The sequence below is a fragment of the Oncorhynchus mykiss genome, chromosome 15, assembly GCF_013265735.2.
Source record: "Oncorhynchus mykiss isolate Arlee chromosome 15, USDA_OmykA_1.1, whole genome shotgun sequence".
NCBI classification, from domain to species: Eukaryota; Metazoa; Chordata; class Actinopteri; order Salmoniformes; family Salmonidae; genus Oncorhynchus; species Oncorhynchus mykiss.
Window position 1 is genome coordinate 18,227,344 of NC_048579.1, and position 22,562 is coordinate 18,249,905.

Genomic DNA, 22,562 nt, shown 5'->3' on the forward strand with positions numbered 1-22,562 from the left:
CTATGAGCGATTTTTAGTGGAGTGGGGAACGGAGGTTGAGCACTGGAGCGGTGCGCAAAGACGTGGAGCGATGAGTGGGAGCTCACATACTCTGCTTCAGTGAGTGTAATTATCTCTAATGAGTGCAATTTTCGCAATATTAGGAGTTGAGAAATAAAGTTGACAATAGAAATAAGAGATTATCCTCTTTTCTAATGTAGGTAGCCTATGTAATTCAAAATACACCCCTGTTTAGACAATAGCTTGCAATAAGAATCCTAGGCATGCATCCTACTTGCAATATGAACATATCAACCTAATAAAATGTTATTTCAGCCAGGGATAGGCCTATTTGAGATAACGTATCCAATGGTCTATGCTTGTGAAAGACCATGCTTGATATAACTTTGCACTTGACTGCTTTGCTTTCGAACTATACTCCTTCCAAATGACGTCAAAACAATTGAAAGTTGCTCTGACTGCGATACTAGAGACGGAAGAGGACCAATCACCGGGAAAAGAGAGAGTGCCAGTTCAACGAAGTCCCACCCAAATAGACTACACCTCTTACCTCCCCTGGACGTAAAGTGGGGGTAGATACATCACATAAAGGGGTTCGCCCAAGACTATGGATACATTTATTCTCTAATTTCATTGAATATAACACATTTTGGAAACAATGCGACCTGAAACTGGAATAGTTATTGCTGCCTTGTTCTGCATGGGCTGCTGCGTGACACTGACAGCGCACAAGAAAGGTAGGTGTGAGACCGACTTTGCTTGTGGGGAATTTGGTAAAATGTGGGAATTAGTACTAGGTTAGCCTAGGCTACTTAAACGGAATGTTTGACACGGAATTCTAAATGACAATGCTTCTTCTACTGGATATAACACAGTAACCTGTTTATTGGTCGGGGGGAAAGTCTGCCAAACATTTTTTTTAAAGGAGACATCCACATCATGTAGCTTAATTCCGAAGACGTGTCACATGATTTCAATAGTATTTATCTCTATTGATCAGTAGACAAACTTATATAAACTTTAAACTTTAAAAAAATGCAAATTAATAGCCTACAATTGAGAGCTATTTAGCCTAATTTTCTGAACACCTGCTTAAGGACTTTATATATATACATAGAGCTCTGCAATGTTTGTCCCTGTCACTGCGTTAGTTTTAAGGCTATTTCTAACCAAAATAATACTTTTCATTTTCTGAACAGAAACACTATGACTATAGGCCTAAACTAAAGCTGCATCATCACTCCTTACACATGAAACATTACACATCAAACTTCAAATTAAATGCAATAGTCTATAGTTTATTTGTACCTAATTAACCCACAGGCGTTCCAGAACTGCTTTCAGACTGTCCATTGCCTGTTCCATGTCTAAACTGTCTTGGTACATTAGCCACCACTGGGAAAGAGGAGACCAAATCTGGTCCTGTGTTGTGCCAAAGTGGGTCTCCAGTCCAGATGGTGGTGATGACAGACGGGGTCCCCCATGGAGCAGGGACTGCCCCTTGTCCCCCTGGCTCCTCTGTGGACAACCACCTGCAGTAGGAGACCCTCTGATCTGGCCAGAGTGCTAGCTGTCTGGGACTCCCGCTAGTTTGAAAACACACCAGATTGTTAGCAGATTGTGGAAGTGTCTGATCTGGTTAGGCATTTGTCTGGGGTTGTTGGGCAGCCAGGTACACATTTCCATTCTAACCAAAATGGATGGACAATTCTGGTATCTATTTTATTCTGCTCTACATTTCTTGATTTTTAAGTGCAGTCAGAGAGATAGACAGTGTCTCTGGTTAAAACATTATAATATTAGACATATTTAGCAGTCGTTTCCTTTATAAACTGTGATTTAGAGGAAAGAACATGTTCCGCTTGCCAGATGAATTCAGTCATATTAGATGTAGGTGAAATGGAATTGGTGGTAACAATGTCTATTCCCTTTTTTCATTCACTACCTTCTACAGTGAGCCACTATAAAGTCTGACATGTTTTATCATTTATGATGAAGAATGATTTTTCCTTTTTGGGTAGCCTACTAAAATGGATGTAAATTGAACTATAAAATGCTGACATGATTTTCTTATATTTTGTTTCTGTAATGAACAGACGTCATCATACTAGACAATCATTTAGTTATTGTTCATCTTTGAGTAAGAATAGCTGACTGTTCCTTTTCTTTGACTGGCCTCACACAACAGCTTGAAGAAACGGTAGCTCCTGGAAGGACCCTTGCTTAAGGCTCACACCCCAATTATCCTGGTTTGTGTCTATGGCAATTAGTGTTCCTCTTCAGTACATTGTTTGAATTGAATTAATTTGTCATCATTGACTTCTTAGACATGTTCCCTCTGTTTCCACTATAACACAGACTTCTAAAAATACATATGGAATTACCACTGCAAATAACAAGTATCATTGGTTTATGAGTATAATTGTGATCCTCAATGTCTTAGAGAATTAAATAACTGAGTGTTAATAACAACGTAACAAGGTTCTTGATAAAATGAACGCAATTATTTAATGCAAGTAAATAGCTAATTTGATTGGAAGACCCATCTCAAATTGGTGAATGTATTGACCTTCTCATATGACAGTGGTTCAGTGACGTTTGCTGCTGTTTTGATTCAATGGAAGCTATTGTTCTCTAAAGCTCTTGCCAGGTTCTCAATTGCAGCCGTCTGCATTTCAGGGTAATTTTATTGTGTCAAGGGTCCATCATGGGTTTTGTTTTGCTGTGCAGCTGTTACATATTATTTCAATGCATTTGAGGAGAAAGCTTTTTCGGCTCCCATTTTCTGGAAGCATGTTATTCCTGGTTTGACATACTTAGCTGAAGAGATGCCAAGGTATTATTATTATTATTGTTCATGGATATTAATAGACCTTACCAGATAGCCTTAGCATTGAGATGATACTCTCAGTGAATGGTGTCCTCTTTCAATGCAGAGAAAAGCAAAAGAGGGAAATAAAACAGATTTGTTGTCCTGAAAAGTAGCACTGACCTCCACTCCACTAGGCACTTATAGGACTTGTTAGGGTAGCAGGGTAGCCTAGTGGTTAGAGTGTTGGACTAGTAACCGAAAGGTTGCAAGTTTGAATCCCTGAGCTGCCAAGGTACAAATCTGTTGTTCTGCCCCTGAACAAGGCAGTTAACCCACCCTAGGCCGTCATTGAAAATAAGAATTTGTTCTTAACTGACTTGCCTAGTTAAATAAAGGTTAAAAAAAATAAAAATAAATAAAGGTTAGGTGTGCATGATAAGTCCATCAAACTCAATTTGTGGCATCAGTCTAATGACCAGCCCTGTGTTTTAGCCTCTGGCACGTTTTCCTCTTTGAGAATCTGTTGACAGAGGACAACTAAAGCATTTGCCACTCTGAACCCTGTGAGTTTACCTAGTGATACCCTGCCTGTGGCCTCTAACAGACTGCATGTGTTGTAAAAACAGTGAAACCAGCCAGCCGCACAAGGCTCATCTGGCCTTTACCCATTAAGAGTGTCTGCTAAATGAATGCTCACTAAAAGGTCTCACTTGGTGTAGTGGGGAAGAACTACAACAGCAAACCAGATAGGTATAGGGCACACACATGACTGAAGGATTTTATAGTAGAAGCACCATAGACTACCAGGTGCATGATGAAATTGTTTTTTTTTTGTATCAACTCGGAGAAGGTACGGTGGAACTCGGAATTAGGTATCATAAGGTCTTCAAGTGGAAATCTTCTACATATTCTGTCTGTATGTCCTTTCTTTGTGTCTGGTTTATGCGGTATCTCAATTTGAATTGCAATGCCGAAACGGTAAACTCTTGGCTCGTGCTGCCGTTGCGTATTAAGAAGCAAAGAGAACAACACAAAGGTAACACACATTTTTTAACGGAAGCAATCTATTTGAGAAATGGAAACATTTCTTTCTTTCTCGAAACATGTGGAGTCAAGTTCTGGGCGGAATTTCCCTCGGCTCCATTTATGAGAGTGTTTTACCCATCAACCTGTGCACACTAACCCTACCTGGAATGCCTTTAACACCTCTGTTTCAAATGTTAAAAGGAAGTATCAATGTACATTGAAAAGAAGTTGGTCAAATGTCAAACACCTCCCCGTTTCTTGGAAGTGATTGAATATTTTGAAGGTTTTGTTTTGATATCACAATTATTCTGATTTTGGAAAGGTGTTCAGTTGGTTGGATGACCAGACCATGCCTTTATTACCGTTTTAGTTTTTCAATCTTTTATATGTTCTTTAGACCCCTGTCGAAAGAACACAGTGTCCGTTTGACTTGTGGAACCTTAAACCACCTTCCATCAGGTGTTACAACAAGAAGGTCCTGATATATGGCCTTATATGACAGTGAGCAGCATCCAAGCTGGTAAACAAATAACTTTGAGATTTGTTTCTCTTCTATCATGACTTGGATTTTGTTGATTTAGTGTTGTTTAGCGTATATTTTACTAATCTGCCTAAATAGCTCCGTGGCTGTGTCTACGGCATTAGTTCTAATCAGCTATGTCTATGGTACGACAAGGACACTGTCCAGCCTTGGCATTTGGCTCCAGAGTCTGTCAAAATGCTGGCCTCTCAAGCATAAATCGTCTATTCCCCGAATTATATGTCCTCTCCAACCAAGGAGGGCAGCTTTCTCATTGCTGTTTTCACAATCCCGTTTTCACTAGGCGAAATCGAACCTTTTGAGAATTAACCATAAATCAGTATTTGCTAGAAATGAATTAGAAATCAATTTGAACACTTTAACATTTGACACGTGGTGCCACATATGATTCAAGAACAATGTCAATACAGCACTTGTTAGCCATTTAGGCATCCTCTGTTATTGAATGTGTGGAGAGTAAATAATGCTCCATTGATTTTAGGCCTGAATATCCAATTATATCACCCAGGGGGAGGTCAGTTGTGTCTACTCTGTAACACTTATTGGTGTTAGTCCAATAACATCATATCTCACAAATCACGGCTGCTCTGTTGGTTGAATTGCAATCAACTTATTTAGCTCGAAAAATTCTGGCAAGCAAATGTTTTGGCAAGTATATGAGGGAATACTTTTTTTTAATGAACATAAAGATAAAACAAGGGTGAAAGACAGTTTAATGCAAGGTCAAGTTTAAATTAAGAGTTTTAGGATTAGGCTTTTTTCTGTGTGTTTTATTCCCAACTTAACAAAAACAAGTGCAAACTTGTTGGTTGGTGCAAACACTTCTAGATACTGTGGGTATAGGAAAATTGGCAATTCCAAGGTAATGGAATCTCACTTAAAATGTATGCCAAACAAAAACCATTGATTTCAAAGTTTAGCAAACCACACTACTCTATACACAAGGACTACTTTTAACAATTTACACATTTTGTTTTACAAAAACACATTTACTGGAAGAAATGTGAAGATGCAAAGTTGAGTAAAAAAAAAAAAATCCGTATTTTATGTGCCCAAGTTTTCCGAAAACAATGTTAAATATCTGCTCTGAATTAAGATTCAATGATGTCTGCAGAAACAATGGTGTCAGCTATGACATGACACATTGCCTTCACAATACAGTACAGTAGAGAACAGTATAGTACAGTTGAGTATAACTAATTGATAGGTCTACCTTTACTTGTTACATCTGTGAACATTCATTATCGTCCCTCATTAGGTAAAGGAATTTCAAGGCAGAATGCAATGTTTCTGAAAAACTTAGAGAAGGCAGAAAAAAAGATCAAAAAGTACATGATGAAATGAGTTGGCAGGGATTTTTCAACAGTATTGTTTTTTGATGTGTTTCTAATACCTTTTAAAAAAAACTTTTCCATATGTTTGACCAGAAATCAAAGCCTTTGCTTATTCCTAATTTTTGTGATGGGAAATGGTTGAAAATATAAATATGCCTTAATTAAAAAATATATATATTGACACTTTCATTTGACAACCATTTTTACATGAACCTGTGAACTTCACATGTTAGTGCTCATGGGTCCTTTTACATGGAAATGACTAAATCTCTAGTATTGTCACGGCCATTGAAAGAAGTGGACAAAGGTGCAGCGTGCTGAGCGTACATTTTCCTTTTATTATAAAAATGACGCCAACAAAACAACAAACGAGAAAACAACCGTGAAGCTTACAGGGCAAAATACCACAAACAAAGTTAACTACCCACCCTGAAGGAGGGAAAAAGGGCTACCAAAGTATGATTCCCAATCAGAGACAACGATAGACAGCTGTCCCTGATTGAGAACCATACCCGGCCAAAACATAGAAATAAAGAAACATAGAAAACAAAACATAGAATGCCCACCCCACATCACACCCTGACCTAACCAAATAGAGAAATAAAACGGCTTTCTGAGGTCAGGGCGTGAAAAGTATCTATTTTTACATGAGCAGACTTACAGATTTGTGTTTTCCCCTGGACTTAATCCCCTTATTTTCATTTAGCAAATCATAAAAGTAATTTATGGGACAGACCAGGCTAGATTAGTTTTGGCTGGAAAAGATTCCACCAAATCCCAGGATAAATAGCTGTAAATAAACTGTTAAAAGAGACCATTGTCAGGCTTAGATTCACTTTTTTTTCATGTTGTCCTTATGTCCAGTAATAACTACAGCAATTGGTGTGTTGAAGTAGAACAGGAGTGGTCAACCCTGCTCCTGGAGAGCTGCTGGGTGTGCAGGCTTTTGTTCCAGACCTTCCCTACACTCCTGATTTTTACTAATCAGCTGCTCTTTAGGTCTCGATAAAGAGCTGATACTGGTGTGTTAGGGCAGGGCTGGATCAATAACCTGCCTATCCAGTATCGATCCAGGAAGTGATGGCCACCCCTGGAGTAGAGATCCTCTCTTGTCTTGAGTTTTGAGTATACTATCTCAAACCTGGTGCTAGACAGTTGTTCTCTTCAAGTTGTCTGAGTCCTATCAGTGTCAAAACAGGTTTAACTCAGATATACGCCAACACATTTTCAATATATGGCCCTTTTTTAGATGTAATATAAGTCATGTGAATTTTAAGCAATGACCGCAACGTTTACTCTCCAATAACCCTTAGAAAACACACTGACAAACAAACCATTATGCTATTTTATTTCATCTGAGGCACTTCAGTGTTTCTATAGATACTACATATGTGCCTCCTCCTTGTTAACTGCACTATCTAATTTAAAGCAGCCTTAATGTAATTTGCTCAAATTCAATATAAAGCTGCTGTTACACATTTCTGTCTTTCTTGGCAACATTCTTGGACCTAAAGGGGGACTGCTCAGTGAATAATATTATTGTCTCTTGCTACATACGCTGTGAGAGACAGGGAGACCTTATCTGATATTCTCGAGTCCAAGGGTTGCGAAATTCCGGATTGGGGGCTGAAAAAACAACTTCCTGTCACTGGGTTGATTCTTCTTATGTGGTGTTCTTTTCATATGTAAAGTTTTCAGACCAGTCAGTCATGGTGATGGAATGCGAGACATTCACCTGGGAGAGAAGACTTTTCGTGATCCTATTGAGATAAGAAGCAAAAAAGCCCTTCTCCTATTCTTTCAGAGTGACAACTCCTCCTGTTGTTTCAGCTCAGGTGTCAGATTGCAGATGGCATTTTTTGGGGGTGAAAGATTCCACCTAGACCCAATGCTTCGAATTCATCTGGATCTAAGATTGTTATCACGTAGTGTACCACACCTTCTCATTCACAAAAGACAGGAAATTCATCCAAAATAGAGTCAAAAGAATGGCAGGATGAAATATTTAACAATGAATATGTGACAGAGTGAATCCAGTTGTGAGACTTACTGGATGTGTGACATGACTATATGTTACGTCTCTAATATGTCTCTAACGTCTCTACCCACTGGGCACACACTGGTTGAATCAATGTTGTTTCCACGTAATGTCATTGAACCAATGTGGAATAGACGTTGAATTGACATCTGTGCCAAGTGGGTAATATGTTTGAAGGTCTAAACAATTATGTTGATTTTTCTTTCCTCAATTTGAATCTTCCTCCCTGCTTTGACAAACAAGGCTTGTTTTTTTTTTTTAAATCCTCATTGCCATGACATGTTGAAACATCAGGGTCACCTGCCTCTGGCTCAGTTCAGTGTTAATTTTTGACGGATTTCACCTTTTTTAACTAGGGTCTGGTTTTCAGTGAGGTCTAGCGTAATTTCCAGATGAATAAATTAATCCCAACTCAAACATCCTTTATCTGCCATAGAGCACATCCTAATGTCGAAATACCAGGCGTTTGTTAAACAAGACATAGTGTACATAACAAGTGTTAGATGGGTCACTTGACTCGTGCTTGATGTGGGAGGACAGGACAAACACTTTTGAACGGCTGCTCTACATCAGGATCGATAATGCACTTGCGACACTAAGTGGTGGGCGTCAATGTTAATAATCTCCTGTAAATCTCATTGATTCGTCCCTAGCAAACCTATCGATTTCCCACCCAAAAAGGTTTGTTTGACCGACGTATGTCGGACTCCCGCAAATGCACACAAAGTGATATTCTGCATTCTAAAGTGATATGCCAAGTTGCTAATGTACATGTGTTATCCATCGTAGGGTCTGGCTGTAGAGATTTAGAGCAAAGACACCAATGCTGATGCTTTGTTATTTGACACTTATTGATTGTGAATGATGACCCACACTTGAGGTGAGGGATGTGCAAACAAGTGCCAAGTTGCCTCCTCTTGCAGGAAATGACCAACGTTCATGTGTGTTCATGCATGCCAAGGCAAGACAATGACTAGTTAGCTAAAGCCAAAACAGACTGGCACCCAAGCTAGTCAAACAAAACCCCACAATTCTACAGATGGTAAAACTCTAGAAAGAGATTCAGAATTGGTAACGCCCTCTATTCTTGATGATACCACGTTCCCACAGTAGACACATTAATGAGAGAAAAGCGTCGACTAGGGGGGGGGGGGGGGGAATAGAGAGAGTAGAGTCAAAAGGATGACTGGATGAAATATGACTTACTGGATGTGATGTGTGTGGTGGGGGGGACTGGAAAAAGAGCTGAGTGAGTGATAGAGAGTGAGAGTGAGAGTGAGAGTGAGAGTGAGAGTGAGAGAGAGAGAGAGAGAGAGAGACGAGAGTGCTTAGGGTTAAACGGCAAAGCACAGAGAACAGGGTCGCCGGTCATTTGGAAAAGGGTAAACAACAGAAAGTCCAAGTTCTCTGGCCTTGAGAGGGGAACACTGGGGATAAATATGTTGGCCAATTATCTGAACCATGTGCTTCTGCTGCTCCAAATGCAGTCTCCTGCCTACCGCTGAGATTTTCACGCTTTTCATTAGCAAGAATCAAGGGGGATACGGTTAGAGTTATCAGCCCACAGCATATTTACAGTATATTATTGCCTCAATGTGATTGGTTTATGCTAAAACACTTATCCCTACAACAACCTTCCTGCACTGTGCACACTGCATCAGAAAGACTTGTCTGTCAAATACTTAAGCTGTGATTGACAGTGTTACCCCTTTACTTTATTGTACCAGACACATACAAGCTATCTGCCCTTTTCAGCTTAGAATACCCACCGATTAAACTTCAGTAAGATTAGCACTTGGGAACTGATTAAATTGGTGTCAGCTGACCGGTCACAGTCAGTAATACCCAAGGATCAGGAAACCCTGTTATAGTAGAAGAATGTTGTAGAGATGGAATGCACATTAACTCTATTATTGAGTTAATGAGGGGTGGCTAATGGCTATCATGCGCTTTCCTCGTAATAAGTGTCTACCACCAATGGAATAGGCTCACTTTAATACATACAGATGTAGGATCTTAATTTGATCACCCTGTTGCAGAAGAACTTTCATGCAATGCAGGAAATGTAAAACTTGTAGTGTATATTTGAGGTTTAAAAAGGCTTCTGAAGTTTGTATTTTCCACCGACTTGATTTCCCTTACAAAAAAATGTATTAACCCCTACAAAAATGGCCATTAATTATAATTCACATAATAATTCATATTTCCTGTTGCTGCCTGATTATTTTCCTGCTCTAGCAAACTGTCTCAAATTAAGATCCTACACACATACTACATATAGTTACAGTGTCTTCAGAAAGCATTCATACCCCTGACTTATTCCAGATTTTGTTGTGTTACAGGCTGAATTAATTTTTTTTTTAAACATTTTTTTTACACACAATAGCCCATAATGACAACGTGAAAACATGTTTTTTAGAAGTTTTTCCAAATTTATTAAAAATGATTTCTTGAAATACAGAAATATCTCATTTACGTAAGTATTCACAACCCTGAGTGAATACTTACAGCTGTGAGTCATTCTGGGTAAGTCTCTAAGCGCTTTCCACACCTGGATTGTGCAACATTTGCACATTACTCTTTAAAAGATTATTCAAGCTCTGTCACATTGGTTGTTGATCATTGCTAGACAATCATAATCAGGTCTTGCCATAGATTTTCAAGTAGATTTAAGTCAAAACTGTAACTCGGCCACTCAGGAACATTCACTGTCTTCTTGGTAAGCTACTCCAGTGTAGATTTGGCCTTGTGATTTAGGTTATTGACCTGGTGAAAGGTGAATTAATCTCCCAGTGTCTGGTGGAAAGAAGACTGAACCAGGTTTTCCTCTTGGATTTTGCCTGTGCTTAGCTCTTTTTTTTATCCTGAAAAACTCCCCAGTTCTTAACAATTACAAGCATACCCATGACATGATGCAGCCACCACTATGCTTGAAAATATGAAGAGATTTTCCAGAAACATAACACTTTGTATTCAGGACAAAAAGTGAATTGCTTTGGCACATTTTTGCAGTATTACTTTAGTGCCTTAATGCAAACATGATGTATACTTGTATTCTGTACAGGCTTTCCATCTTTTCACTCTGTCAATTAGAGTAGTATTGTGGAGTATTTACAATGTTGTTGATCTATCCTCAGTTTTCTCCTATCACAGCCATTAAAGTCTGTAACTGTTTTAAAGTCACTGTTGGCCTCATGGTGAAATCCCTGAGTGTTCCTTCCTCTCTGGCAACTGAGTTAGGAAGGATGTACTTATCTTTGCAGTGACTGGGTGTATTGATACACCAGCCAAAGTTTAATTAATAACTTCAGCATGCTCAAAGGGATATTCAATGTATGCTTTTTTATGTTTACCCAATAGGTGCCCTTCTTTGCGAGGCATTGGAAAACCTCCCTAGTCTTTGTGGTTTAAACTGTGTTTGAAATGCACTGCTTGACTGAAGGACCTTACAGATATCAAATCAATCTTTATTTGTCACCTGCGCCAAATACAATAATTTGATTTGAGATAATTGTATGTGTAGGGTACAGAGATGAGATAGTCATTAAAAAATGATGTTAAACGCTATTACAGCACACAGATTCCATGCAACTGGTTATTTGGCTTGTTAAGCACATTTTTACTACTGAACTTATTTAGGCTTGCCATAACAAAGGGGTTGAAAACTTTTCATTTTTAATTAATTTGTAAAAATGTCTAAAAAGAAAGCTCAACTTTGACATTAAGAGGTATTGTGTGTAGGTCAGTGACAAACAAATCTAAATGCAATCATTTTTATATTCAGGCTGTAACACAACAAAATGTGGAAAAAGTCAAGGGGTGTGAATACTTTCTGAAGGCACTGTCCATTTGCATCAGCAATTGCTCCATAACCTGTCATCCAGGTTCACAATCCAGCATTAGCATCAAATATCCCCCGTGATATGCAACTTTTCAGGGATGTTAGGAACCAGTATACACAAGCAGTTAGGAAAGCTAAGGCTAATGTTTTCAAGCAGAAATTTGCATCCTGTAGCACATACTCAAAAAAGTTCTGGGACACTGTAAAGTCCATGGAGAATAAGAGCACCTCCTCCCAGCTGCCCACTGCACTGAGACTAGGAAACACTGTCACCACTGATAAATACACTATAACTGAGAATTTCAATAAGCATTTTTCTACAGCTGACCATGCTTTCCACCTGGCTACCCCTACCCCGATCAACAGCCCTGCACACCCCACAGCAACTCGCCCAAGCCTCCCCATTTCTCCTTCACCCAAATCCAGATAGCTGATGTTCTGAAAGAGCTGCAAAATCTGGACCCCTACAAATCAGCCGGGCTAGACAATCTGGACCCTCTATTACTAAAATGATCTGCCGAAATTGTTGCAACCCCGATTACTAGCCTGTTCAACTTCAGTTTTCATTGCAATTAAGAGCAGTTGGAAGCCACGGAAGGAGAGTTGTATGGCATTGAAGCTTGTCTGGAGGTTAGTTAAAACAGTGTCCAAAGAAGGGCCAGAAGTATACAGAATGATGTTGTCTGCGAAGAGGTGGATCAGAGAATCACCATCAGCAAAAGCGACATCATTGATGTATACAGAGAAGAGAGTCGGCCCGAGAATTGAACACCGTGGCATGCCCATAGAGACTGCCATAGGTCCGGACAACGATTTGCCACATTGATCTCTATCAGACAAGTAGTTGGTGAACCAGGCGAGGCAATCATTTGAGAAATACAGTGGGGTAAAAAAGTATTTAGTCAGCCACAAATTGTACAAGTTATCCCACTTAAAACGATGAGAGAGGCCTGTAATTTTCATCATAGGTACACTTCAACTATGACAGACAAATTTAGAGAAAAAAAATCCAGAAAATCACATTGAAGGATTTTCTATGAATTTATTTGCAAATTATGGTGGAAAATAAGTATTTGGTCACCTACAAACAAGCAAGATTTCTGGCTCTCACAGACTTCTTCTTTAAGAGGCTCCTCTGTCCTCCACTCGTTACCTGTATTAATGGCACCTGTTTGAACTTGTTATCAGTATAAAAGACACCTGTCCACAATCCCAAACAGTCACACTCCAAACTCCACTATGGCCAAGACCAAAGAGCTGTCAAAGGACACCAGAAACAAAATTGTAGACATGCACCAGGCTGGAAAGACTGAATCTGCAATAGGTAAGCAGCTTGGTTTGAAGAAATCAACTGTGGGAGCAATTATTAGGAAATGGAAGACATACAAGACCACTGATAATCTCCCTCGATCTGGGGGCTCCATGCAAGATCTCACCCCGTGGGGTCAAAATGATCACAAGAACGGTGAGCAAAAATCCCAGAACCACACGGGGGGACCTAGTGAATGACCTGCAGAGAGCTGGGACCAAATTAACAAAGCCTACCATCAGCAAGGGCATTGAAGATGAAACGTGGCTGGGTCTTTCAGCATGACAATGATCCCAAACACACCGCCCGGGCAACGAAGGAGTGGCTTCGTAAGAAGCATTTCAAGGTCCTGGAGTGGCCTAGCCAGTCTCCAGATCTCAACCCCATAGAACATCTTTGGAGGTACCAGCAACAGTGTGTGAAAACCTTGTGAAGACTTACAGAAAAGGGCATATAAAAGGGTATATAACAAAGTATTGAGATAAACTTTTGTTATTGACCAAATACTTATTTTCCACCATAATTTGTAATTGACCTTTGAAAATTATATTTTGCCATTCTAATGTATGGGTTGTTGTCTTACAGTGGATGTAGCTTGTGTCATGATGAGTAGGAGGAGGATGGTATTATTATTTTCCATCTCCCTTTGTCTTTCCACTACTCTGTCTGCACAGCTTCCCAGGCAACCGCCACAGCAGGAATGCTGTGATACATAATCAGCTTTCCCAAGGTAAAGGGGGGATATGCTGTGAAGCCTAGGAAGACAGACCTAGCAGAGTCGCAGTTATTCATTTAAAAAATCTGCATCAATTGAGCATTTCAGGCACACAAAAAAATCCAAATCCAAAACAAGAAAGAAAAGGTGCATGACCAAATATTGCATATTTCATATTGAGTACTTTTTAAAAAATCACATCAACACTACAACAAATTGCTTGCATCATAACAGTAAATGAAAGGAAATTAAATTCACTGCCCATTTAACAAACATTTCTCTTTTCAAGAACATTACTTTATGTAGATGGGATCCTGGATCTCTTTTTAACGAGGTCACCCTTGATCCAGTGCCAGAGGTGGGGAAGCTGTGCGAGCTGTCCATCCCAGGACCCCTGTCTGTCCAGTGTGAGAGGTCTGGCAAGGAGGCCATAACTGGATTGGTCTCCCGCTTCAATCTTGGGGGCGACTGAAGCCAAGTGGGTGACTGAAGCTTGCATGATTGAAGCGTGGTACATGGATCCTCCTCTCCTCCCCATCAATCTCTGTAGTTGGTTGCATTTCCTAAAGCCTAAGTAAATCACTTTTATGTGATATGATATCAGATTTTGTTACTTTGTATGTATATTTTTTCAAGCATTCAGACGGGACATGAGTGTCACAAATTGTACGAATCAATGGATCCTGCACACTGTAGGGTGACCGGATGCCTACATTAGGCCTATGGCTCTTTTCTTTCTGTAAATGATGTCTCACCATTATTTCTCATCTGTTCATGTAGATCAATATTTCAGCTATTCTGACCTACTGCAAATGATCAAATAAATGTCTGATCAATACATACAGTTCTGAACATATTGTCATCTATAATGCTAATGCAGAGGCACCAATACATTGTCCAGTACACTTTTTGTATCCTGTGTTCATGTACATGCTCTTATGTCTAAGCTTCTAAGGTGACTCAAGCTTTACTAATTATTGTGAAGTGTATTAGTGAACTGTATTCTGCAGTTAGTTACAAAACAAATGCAATTTTGTATTTCTGTTGTTTGTCTGATATCCAAACGGTCCATGATCAGCACTGTTGACATTTTGCAGAGAAAGTGTGTTGAGGTATACTATTTAGGCTCAGAATGACATGTGGCCCATTGTTTATCTCCTCATCAATGACATGGCCTATTGTTTACCATGTTACCTGGCAACGACCACAAGAGTGTTTCAAAGAGCTGCCAGTCAAGCTCCCTGCCCAATCAGGCTGTTCTTTCAGGCTTTCTGATAGTTAGAAATGAGAGAAGGTACAATTTCTTCAATTCTGAGCATTTTCATTAAAAAAAAATATTATCGGTGATGTTTTAGTCATTCAAAGGCTATTATTACTTGGGAAATAGGATGCCTGTGTGGAACCTTATAAGACAGCAGGATTGAGGGGCATTCAGCACAACGGGCATTTTTAGCAAGAACATTGAATGAAACGAAAAGGCCCTTTCCTCTCATTATTTCTTCTCCCTTGTTCAGCCAGCAGTCTGAGAGACTGTTTAAAGAGACAGCGGAGGTGAGTGGGAAGGCCGCAGTTAGTCCGTTCATCCCATTTCCTATGCGAATGAATGACTGGGACCAGGTGTGTTTCTGTAATATAGAGAAAGTGTGAGTGTGTGCATGTGTGCACTTGTGTTTGTGTGCGTGCGTGTTTGCGTAGACTGTACAAACCCTCTGTGACCGTGAAGCTCCTCTTATCTCAACAACCAGTGTCCACTCACTCTTCCATCTCCCTTCCTCCCCTCCCTCCATCCCTTTCTAGCACTGCCCAAAGGATACATGGCATAGACTCAGGGAATTCCACACTTCTCTGTGAGGAGGGAGGGGAGAGGCAGGCACACAGGGGTGGACAGAGGAGAACTCTGAGGGAGGAGAGAGGTCATCTGTGGACCGTTACACATGGAAACTATGACTGGAACTTTAGTTCTATATTTTCAGCTAAGACAAATCCCTTTCAATGCCTCTTACAGAAAACAATGGATATAATGCAAACACACAATTGGCATCATCAGTAGTTGCAATGTCAGCTAAATGTACTCATACAGTAGGTGTAAAGAAAAATGTCAATTGAAATTATAAAAAAGAGTGAGATTGCAGAATCTCTCTCATATAGCCCCACCCAGTACAACACACACAGGAACTTCTTCCTATGAAGTCTGGCATGGCCTTGTAGTCGAGGATTTCCAAGTTAAACAATCAGCTGAAACCTGTTGTCACACACACAAGTTTGGGGTCACTCAGAAATTCTTGTTTTTGAAAGAAAAGCACATTTTTGGTCCATTAAAATAACATCAAATTGATCAGAAATACAGTGTAGACATTGTGTTAATGTTGTAAATGACTATTGTAGCTGGAAACGGCAGATTTTTTATGTACATAGGCGAACAGAGGCCCATCATCAGCAACATCATCAGTTCCAATGGCACGTTGTGTTAGCTAATCCAAGTGTATCATTTCAAAAGGCTAATTGATCATTAGAAAACCCTTTGAAAAATGTTTATATTTGTCAATATTCATGAATGAAAAAAAAAAAAAGGTTTTGAAATGAAAATACTACTCAGTGGCTATCAACAATAACAAAGCATTCTCTCCACCACTGTTTCAGTGTAAAGCATGGGGATGGGCCTAGAGAAATGTTACCAGACTCAAATTCAAAGGCAGCGCTATGGATACAAGGACTGGCCATGCATGATATCAAAATTATAGTTTTAACCATGTTTTGTTTATGCTAAACAGTGTTTGTTTACAAACATTGGAGTTAAACAAGTTCTATTTTGGGTTCTGATGTGGTATGACAGTTGAACTAAGCGCATGAGGCATTTAAACGGTATATTCTTCAAGAATCAATGGACGCATACAGTGCATTTGGAAAGTATTCAGACCCCTTACCTTTTTTCCCCACATGATATTACATTGCAGCCTTATTCTAAAATTGATGAAATCAAAATGTCCCTCAATCTACACACAATACCCCATAATGACAAAGCCAAAAAGGTTTTTCGAAATTTTGCACATTTATAAAAAATAATACCTTATACCTTACCTTATAAATATTCAGACACTTTGCTATGAGACTCGAAAAAATTGAGCTCAGGTGCATCCTGTTTCCATTGATCATCCTTGATATGTTTCTACAACTTGGTTGGAGTCCACCTGTGGTAAATTCAGCTGATTGGACATGATTTGGAAAGGCATACACGTGTCTATATAAAAGGTCCCACAGTTGACAGTGCATGTCAGAGCAAAAACCAAGCCATGAGGTCAAAGGAAATGTCCGTAGAGCTCAGAGAAAGGATTGTGTTGAGGCACAGATCTGGGGAAGGTTACCATTTCTGCAGCATTGAAGGTCCCCAAGAGCACAGTCGCCTCCATCATTCTTAAATGGAATGAGTTTGGAACCACCCAGACTCTTCCTACAGCTGGCCACAAGGCCAAACTGAGTAATTGGAGGAGAAGGGACTTGGTCAGGGAGTTGACCAAGAACCCGATAGTCACTCTGACAGAGCTCCAGAGTTCCTCTGTGGAGATGGGAGAACATTCCAGAAGGACAACCTTCTCTGCATCCTCCACCGATCAGGCCTTTATGGTAGAGTGGCCAGACGGAAGCCACTCCTCATAAAAAAGGCACATGACAGTCAGCTTGGAGTTTGCCAAAAGGCACCTAAAGGACTCTCAGACCATGAGAAACAAGATTCTCTGGTTTGATGAAACCAAGATTGAACTCTTTGGCCTGAATACCAAGCATCACGTCTGGAGGAAACCTGGCACTATCTCTACAGGGAAGCATGGTGGTGGCAGCAGCATGCAGAGAGATCCTTGATGATAACCTGCTCCAGAGTGCTCAGGACCTCAGACTGGGGCGAAGGTTCACCTTCCAACAGTACAACAACCTTAAGCACACAGCCAAGATAATGCAGGAGTGGCTTCGGGACAAGTCTCTGAATGTCCTTGAGTGGCCCAGCCAGAGCCTAGATTTGAATATCTCTGGAGAGACCTGAAAATATCTGTGATGCAACGCTCCCCATCCAACCGGATAGAGCTTGAGAGGATCTGCAGAGAACAATGGGAGAAACTTCTGCAAATACAGGTGTTGTCACGCCCTGACCGTAGAGAGCTTTTTATGTCTCTATTTTGGTTTGGTCAGGGTGTGATTTGGGTGGGCATTCTATGGCCTTTTTCTATGTTTTGTATTTCTTTGTTTTGGCCTGGTATGGTTCTCAATCAGGGACAGCTGTCGATCGTTGTCTCTGATTGGGAACCACACTTAGGTAGCTTTTTCCCACAGGGGTTTTGTGGGTGGTTATTTTCTGTATTAGTGTTTGCACCTTACGGGACTGTTTCAGTTTAATTTATTCTCTTGTTATTTTGATTTAGTGTTCAGTTCAATAAACAAACATGAACACTTACCATGCTGCGCTTTGGTCCGACTACTCTTCCTCATCCTACGACGAAAGCTATTACAGGTGTGCCAAACTTGTAGTGTCATACCCAAGAAGACTCAAGACTGTAATCGCTGCCAAAGGTGCTTCAACAAAGTACTGAGTAAAGGGTCTGAATACTTATGTAAAATGTCATATTTCTTTTATTTATTTATTTTTTGATAAAATGTCTAAAAACCTGTTTTTGCTTTGTCATTATGGGTTATTGTATGAGGGGAAAAAACTCAATTTTTAGAAAAAAGGCTGTAACGTAACAAAATGTAGAAAAAGTAAAGGGGTCTGAATCCTTCCCCAAATGCACTATATAATAAAGTCCAAAAAGGGATGTAACAACTACTGATTGCCCCTTTAAAAAATACAATACTATGAACAGAAATCTGGAAACACTGGGCAGTAACTAAACCCCCCCGACACCAAAATAAAAAAATATAAAGTTTAATTATTTGTGGAGCGTCTGAGATAATTTAATTCACTTTCTTTTCATTCTATTATAAACTAACACCACCAACATCTGTCCACCCCCATCATTCTCTCCAGAGTAGAGCCACATGTAAAAGTGATTGAGCTCCAGGAGGAGTACGACCCACCCCTCCGGCCCTCATCCCCCTCTTGTCCTTTGGGAATGTGTCTGTGGGAGGAGGAAGAAGAGTGGGAAGAGAGGATGACAAGGTTTGAGTGAGGGGTATGAGGCCGGATGACCGCAGATGATGATAGACTTAGGAAACAAGCTTGATCCTATTACAGGAAGTGTGTGGAGAAAGGGTTAAGGGTCAAGTCCTTCAGGGAGTGGAGTATCCAGAGGTAGGGGAGCTCTACAGTAGTGCAGGCTACAGCAGTGCAGGGAGAGTCTGCAGATCGGACACAGATATGCAGTTATGCACACACATACACAGGCAAGCGTACACAGGCAAGCACACTTAGGAACTAAGGGCGAGGATGTGCTTCCAGATGTCAGATTGCCCCAGAATGACATTGACCTGAACACTGAAGCAGCGTGGGGGGAACAGATACAAAACCGGGAGAGAGGGTGCAGCTGTGTTTACCTTAGTGACATCTCTGAGTGAGGCCTGCTTAGAAGCACACACACGGAGCTCAATGTACACTAATACTGTATGCATGTGAACTGCAGTTACATTAAAGTACAGTTAGAGTAAAGTTCCATCTAGAACATTCTATTTAGAGTTTTATCTTCTATTTTTGATGTAAATAAAAAGCCACCTATCAATACAATCTAGGATAACGAAGGTGATCCTGCCAGAACATGAAATACGACGGCTGTGTAATCAACCCAAGGGTCAAATGTTATTACACGTTACAATGCACATGCATTATGATGGCAGTTGTTTAGTGGAACGGGGGAGGAGGGGTACTGAGGTTAGGGTGACGGAGCCATACCTACACACTAATATTTTGACTTGGCCTATGATTTTACTTATAATGAAGTTATAATGATTGTTCTAGACCTAGGAGCTTGCAACTTGTTAAGTTAAAAGCGGTTTCTTGAAGAATGACTTTCCTGTCTACCTTATTAACCACAGCATGACTCTCTGAAAAGCTCTCGCTAAACTAATATGAACCACAAGCTAAGCTAAACTAATATGAACCACAAGTATATCAGACTTATTAAATGATTTGTTTGGCTACATCCTCATGCTCATGCTGTGAGCCCTGTTGTCTGGTCCCAAGATAAATTACACAGGGACTTTGTCTATTCCCTTACCAGCTGCTTCCATCTTCTCCCTCACCTCCCACTGACTACAGCATCTGCCTCTAAAACTGTGAGTGTGCGCGGTCAACTCAAGATACCCTAGCACAGGCGGCGTGCAACTCTCCACACCATCCAGAATTCCTACCAGAAATACAGCCTTTAACAGTTCTCCTTGGAAGAACAGGTACATTCAAATAAGCATGTGTTAACTAACTAACTATAGGTGTCCCCCAAAGAATCTGAGCGACTTATGCCAGTTGAGACACAATGATGTTAGAGTTTCAGAGGGCAGCAAAGTGCATGTGTGGGAGAGCTTTCTTTCTCTCCTTCCAGATGATGGAGTGGTGAAAATCCCTCCTTAGTTGGCGTGTAGTCTGCAGCAGTGTAGACGTTAAAGATCAACCTCTCATCTCCTCAGAACCTGTCCAACCTGTTGTGGAGACTCTCTGTAATGGCATATCACTTTATGTCAGGACTGACAGTCATTATGTCACCATTACGTGCACCTCAATACCACTAAGTGGTACTGTGCCCACAGTAGGTTAGGTTTCATGGTGATGTTTAGTAGAACTTTGTTTGGAAATGTAGTTTCCACTAAATGATGTCTCTCATCCAAAAGTGGAACTCTGTTGGAATCATTATGTAAATGACTCCTACAGTAAACATGAAAGCCAAAGTTTGATGTATACAATTAGCAACTAAACTTCCATAGTAGAGGTCGACCGATTCATCGGAATGGCCTATTAATTAGGGACGATCTCAAGTTTTCATAACAATCGGAAATCCGATTTGGCTGATTTTTTAAAAATGTATTTTTTTACACCTTTATTTAATCTTTATTTAACTAGGCAAGTCAGTTTAGAACACATTCTTATTTTCAATGACGGCCTAGGAACGGTGGGTTAACTGCCTTGTTCAGGGGCAGAACGGCAGATTTTCACCTTGTCAGCTCGGGGGATTCAATCTTGCAACCTTACAGTTAACTAGTCCAATGCTCTAACCACCTGCCTCTCATTGCACTCCACGGGGAGACTGCCTGTTACGCGAATGCAGTAAGCCAAGGCAAGTTGCTAGCTACAGTGGGGAGAATAAGTATTTGATACACTGCCGATTTTACAAAGCATGTAGAGGTCTGTAATTTTTATAATAGGTACACTTCAACTGTGAGAGACGGAATCTAAAACAAAAATCCAGAAAATCACATTGTATGATTTTTAAGTAATTAATTAGCATTTTATTGCATGACATAAGTATTTGATACATCAGAAAAGCAGAACTTAATATTTGGTACAGAAACCTTTGTTTGCAATTACTGTAGTTCTTGACCAGGTTTGCACACACTGCAGCAGGGATTTTGACCCACTCCTCCATACAGACCTTCTCCAGATCCTTCAGGTTTCAGGGCTGTCGCTGGGAAATACGGACTTTCAGCTCCCTCCAAAGATTTTCTATTGGGTTCAGGTCTGGAGACTGGATAGGCCACTCCAGGACCTTGAGATGCTTCTTACGGAGCCACTCCTTAGTTGCCCTGGCTGTGTGTTTCGGGTCGTTGTCAAGCTGGAAGACCCAGTCACGACCCATCTTCAATGCTCTTACTGAGGGAAGAAGGTTGTTGGCCAAGATCTCGCGATACATGGCCCCATCCATCCTCCCCTCAATACGGTGCAGTCGTCCTGTCCCCTTTGCAGAAAAGCATCCCCAAAGAATGATGTTTCCATCTCCATGCTTCATGGTTGGGATGGTGTTCTTGGTGTTGTACTCATCCTTCTTCTTCCTCCAAACACGGCGAGTGGAGTTTAGACCAAAAAGCTATATTTTTGTCTCATCAGACCACATGACCTCCCATTCCTCCTCTGGATCATCCAGATGGTCATTGGCAAACTTCAGACGGGCCTGGACATGCGCTGGCTTGAGCAGGGGGACCTTGCGTGCGCTGCAGGATTTTAATCCATGACGACGTAGTGTGTTACTAATGGTTTTCTTTGAGACTGTGGTCCCAGCTCTCTTCAGGTCATTGACCAGGTCCTGCCGTGTAGTTCTGGGCTGATCCCTCACCTTCCTCATGATCATTGATGCCCCACGAGGTGAGATCTTGCATGGTGCCCCAGTCCGAGGGTGATTGACCGTCATCTTGAACTTCTTCCATTTTCTAATAATTGCGCCAACAGTTGTTACCTTCTCACCAAGCTGCTTGCCTAAAGAAAAACGAACAGGTCTGTGAGAGCCGGAATTCTTACTGGTTGGTAGGTGATCAAATACTTATGTCATACAATAAAATGCAAATGAATTACTTAAAAATCATACAATGTCATTTTCTGGATTTTTGTTTTAGATTCTGTCTCTCACAGTTGAAGTGTACCTATGATAAAAACCTGCAAAATCGGCAGTGCAAAAACCTGCAAAATCGGCAGTGTATGAAATACTTGTTCTCCCCACTGTAGCATTAAAACAATTAATCAATCATAATCACTAGTTAACACATGGTTGATGATATCACTAGTTTATCTAGAGTGTCCTGCGTTGCATATAATTGATGCGGTGCATATCGTTGCGCCAATGTGTACCTAACCATGACCAAAAATGCCTTTCTTAAAATCAATACACAGAAGTATATATTTTTAAACCTGCATATTTAGCTAAAAGAAATCCAGGTTAGCAGGCAATATTAACAAGGTGAAATTGAGTCACTTCTCTTGCGTTCATTGCACGCAGAGTCAGTGTATATGCAACAGTTTGGGCTGCCTAATTTGCCAGAATATTACGT

At 40.5% G+C, this 22,562-nt stretch overlaps 1 protein-coding gene across 2 annotated transcripts in view; it reads left to right on the forward strand.

The window, feature by feature from the left end:
- The first annotated feature begins 485 nt into the window (after positions 1-485).
- The window catches only part of LOC110489727 (melanoma receptor tyrosine-protein kinase), a 47,766-nt gene continuing 25,689 nt past the window's right edge, over positions 486-22,562 (forward strand). The window contains exon 1 of one of the 2 annotated variants that reach the window (XM_021562519.2): positions 486-737. In XM_021562519.2, the coding sequence (XP_021418194.1) occupies positions 659-737 (79 nt within the window). In that variant the 5' untranslated portion in view covers positions 486-658. Of the gene's footprint in view, positions 738-19,799; positions 19,983-22,562 lie in introns of those variants that run through there. The other variant, XM_036943918.1, reaches the window with a different exon arrangement.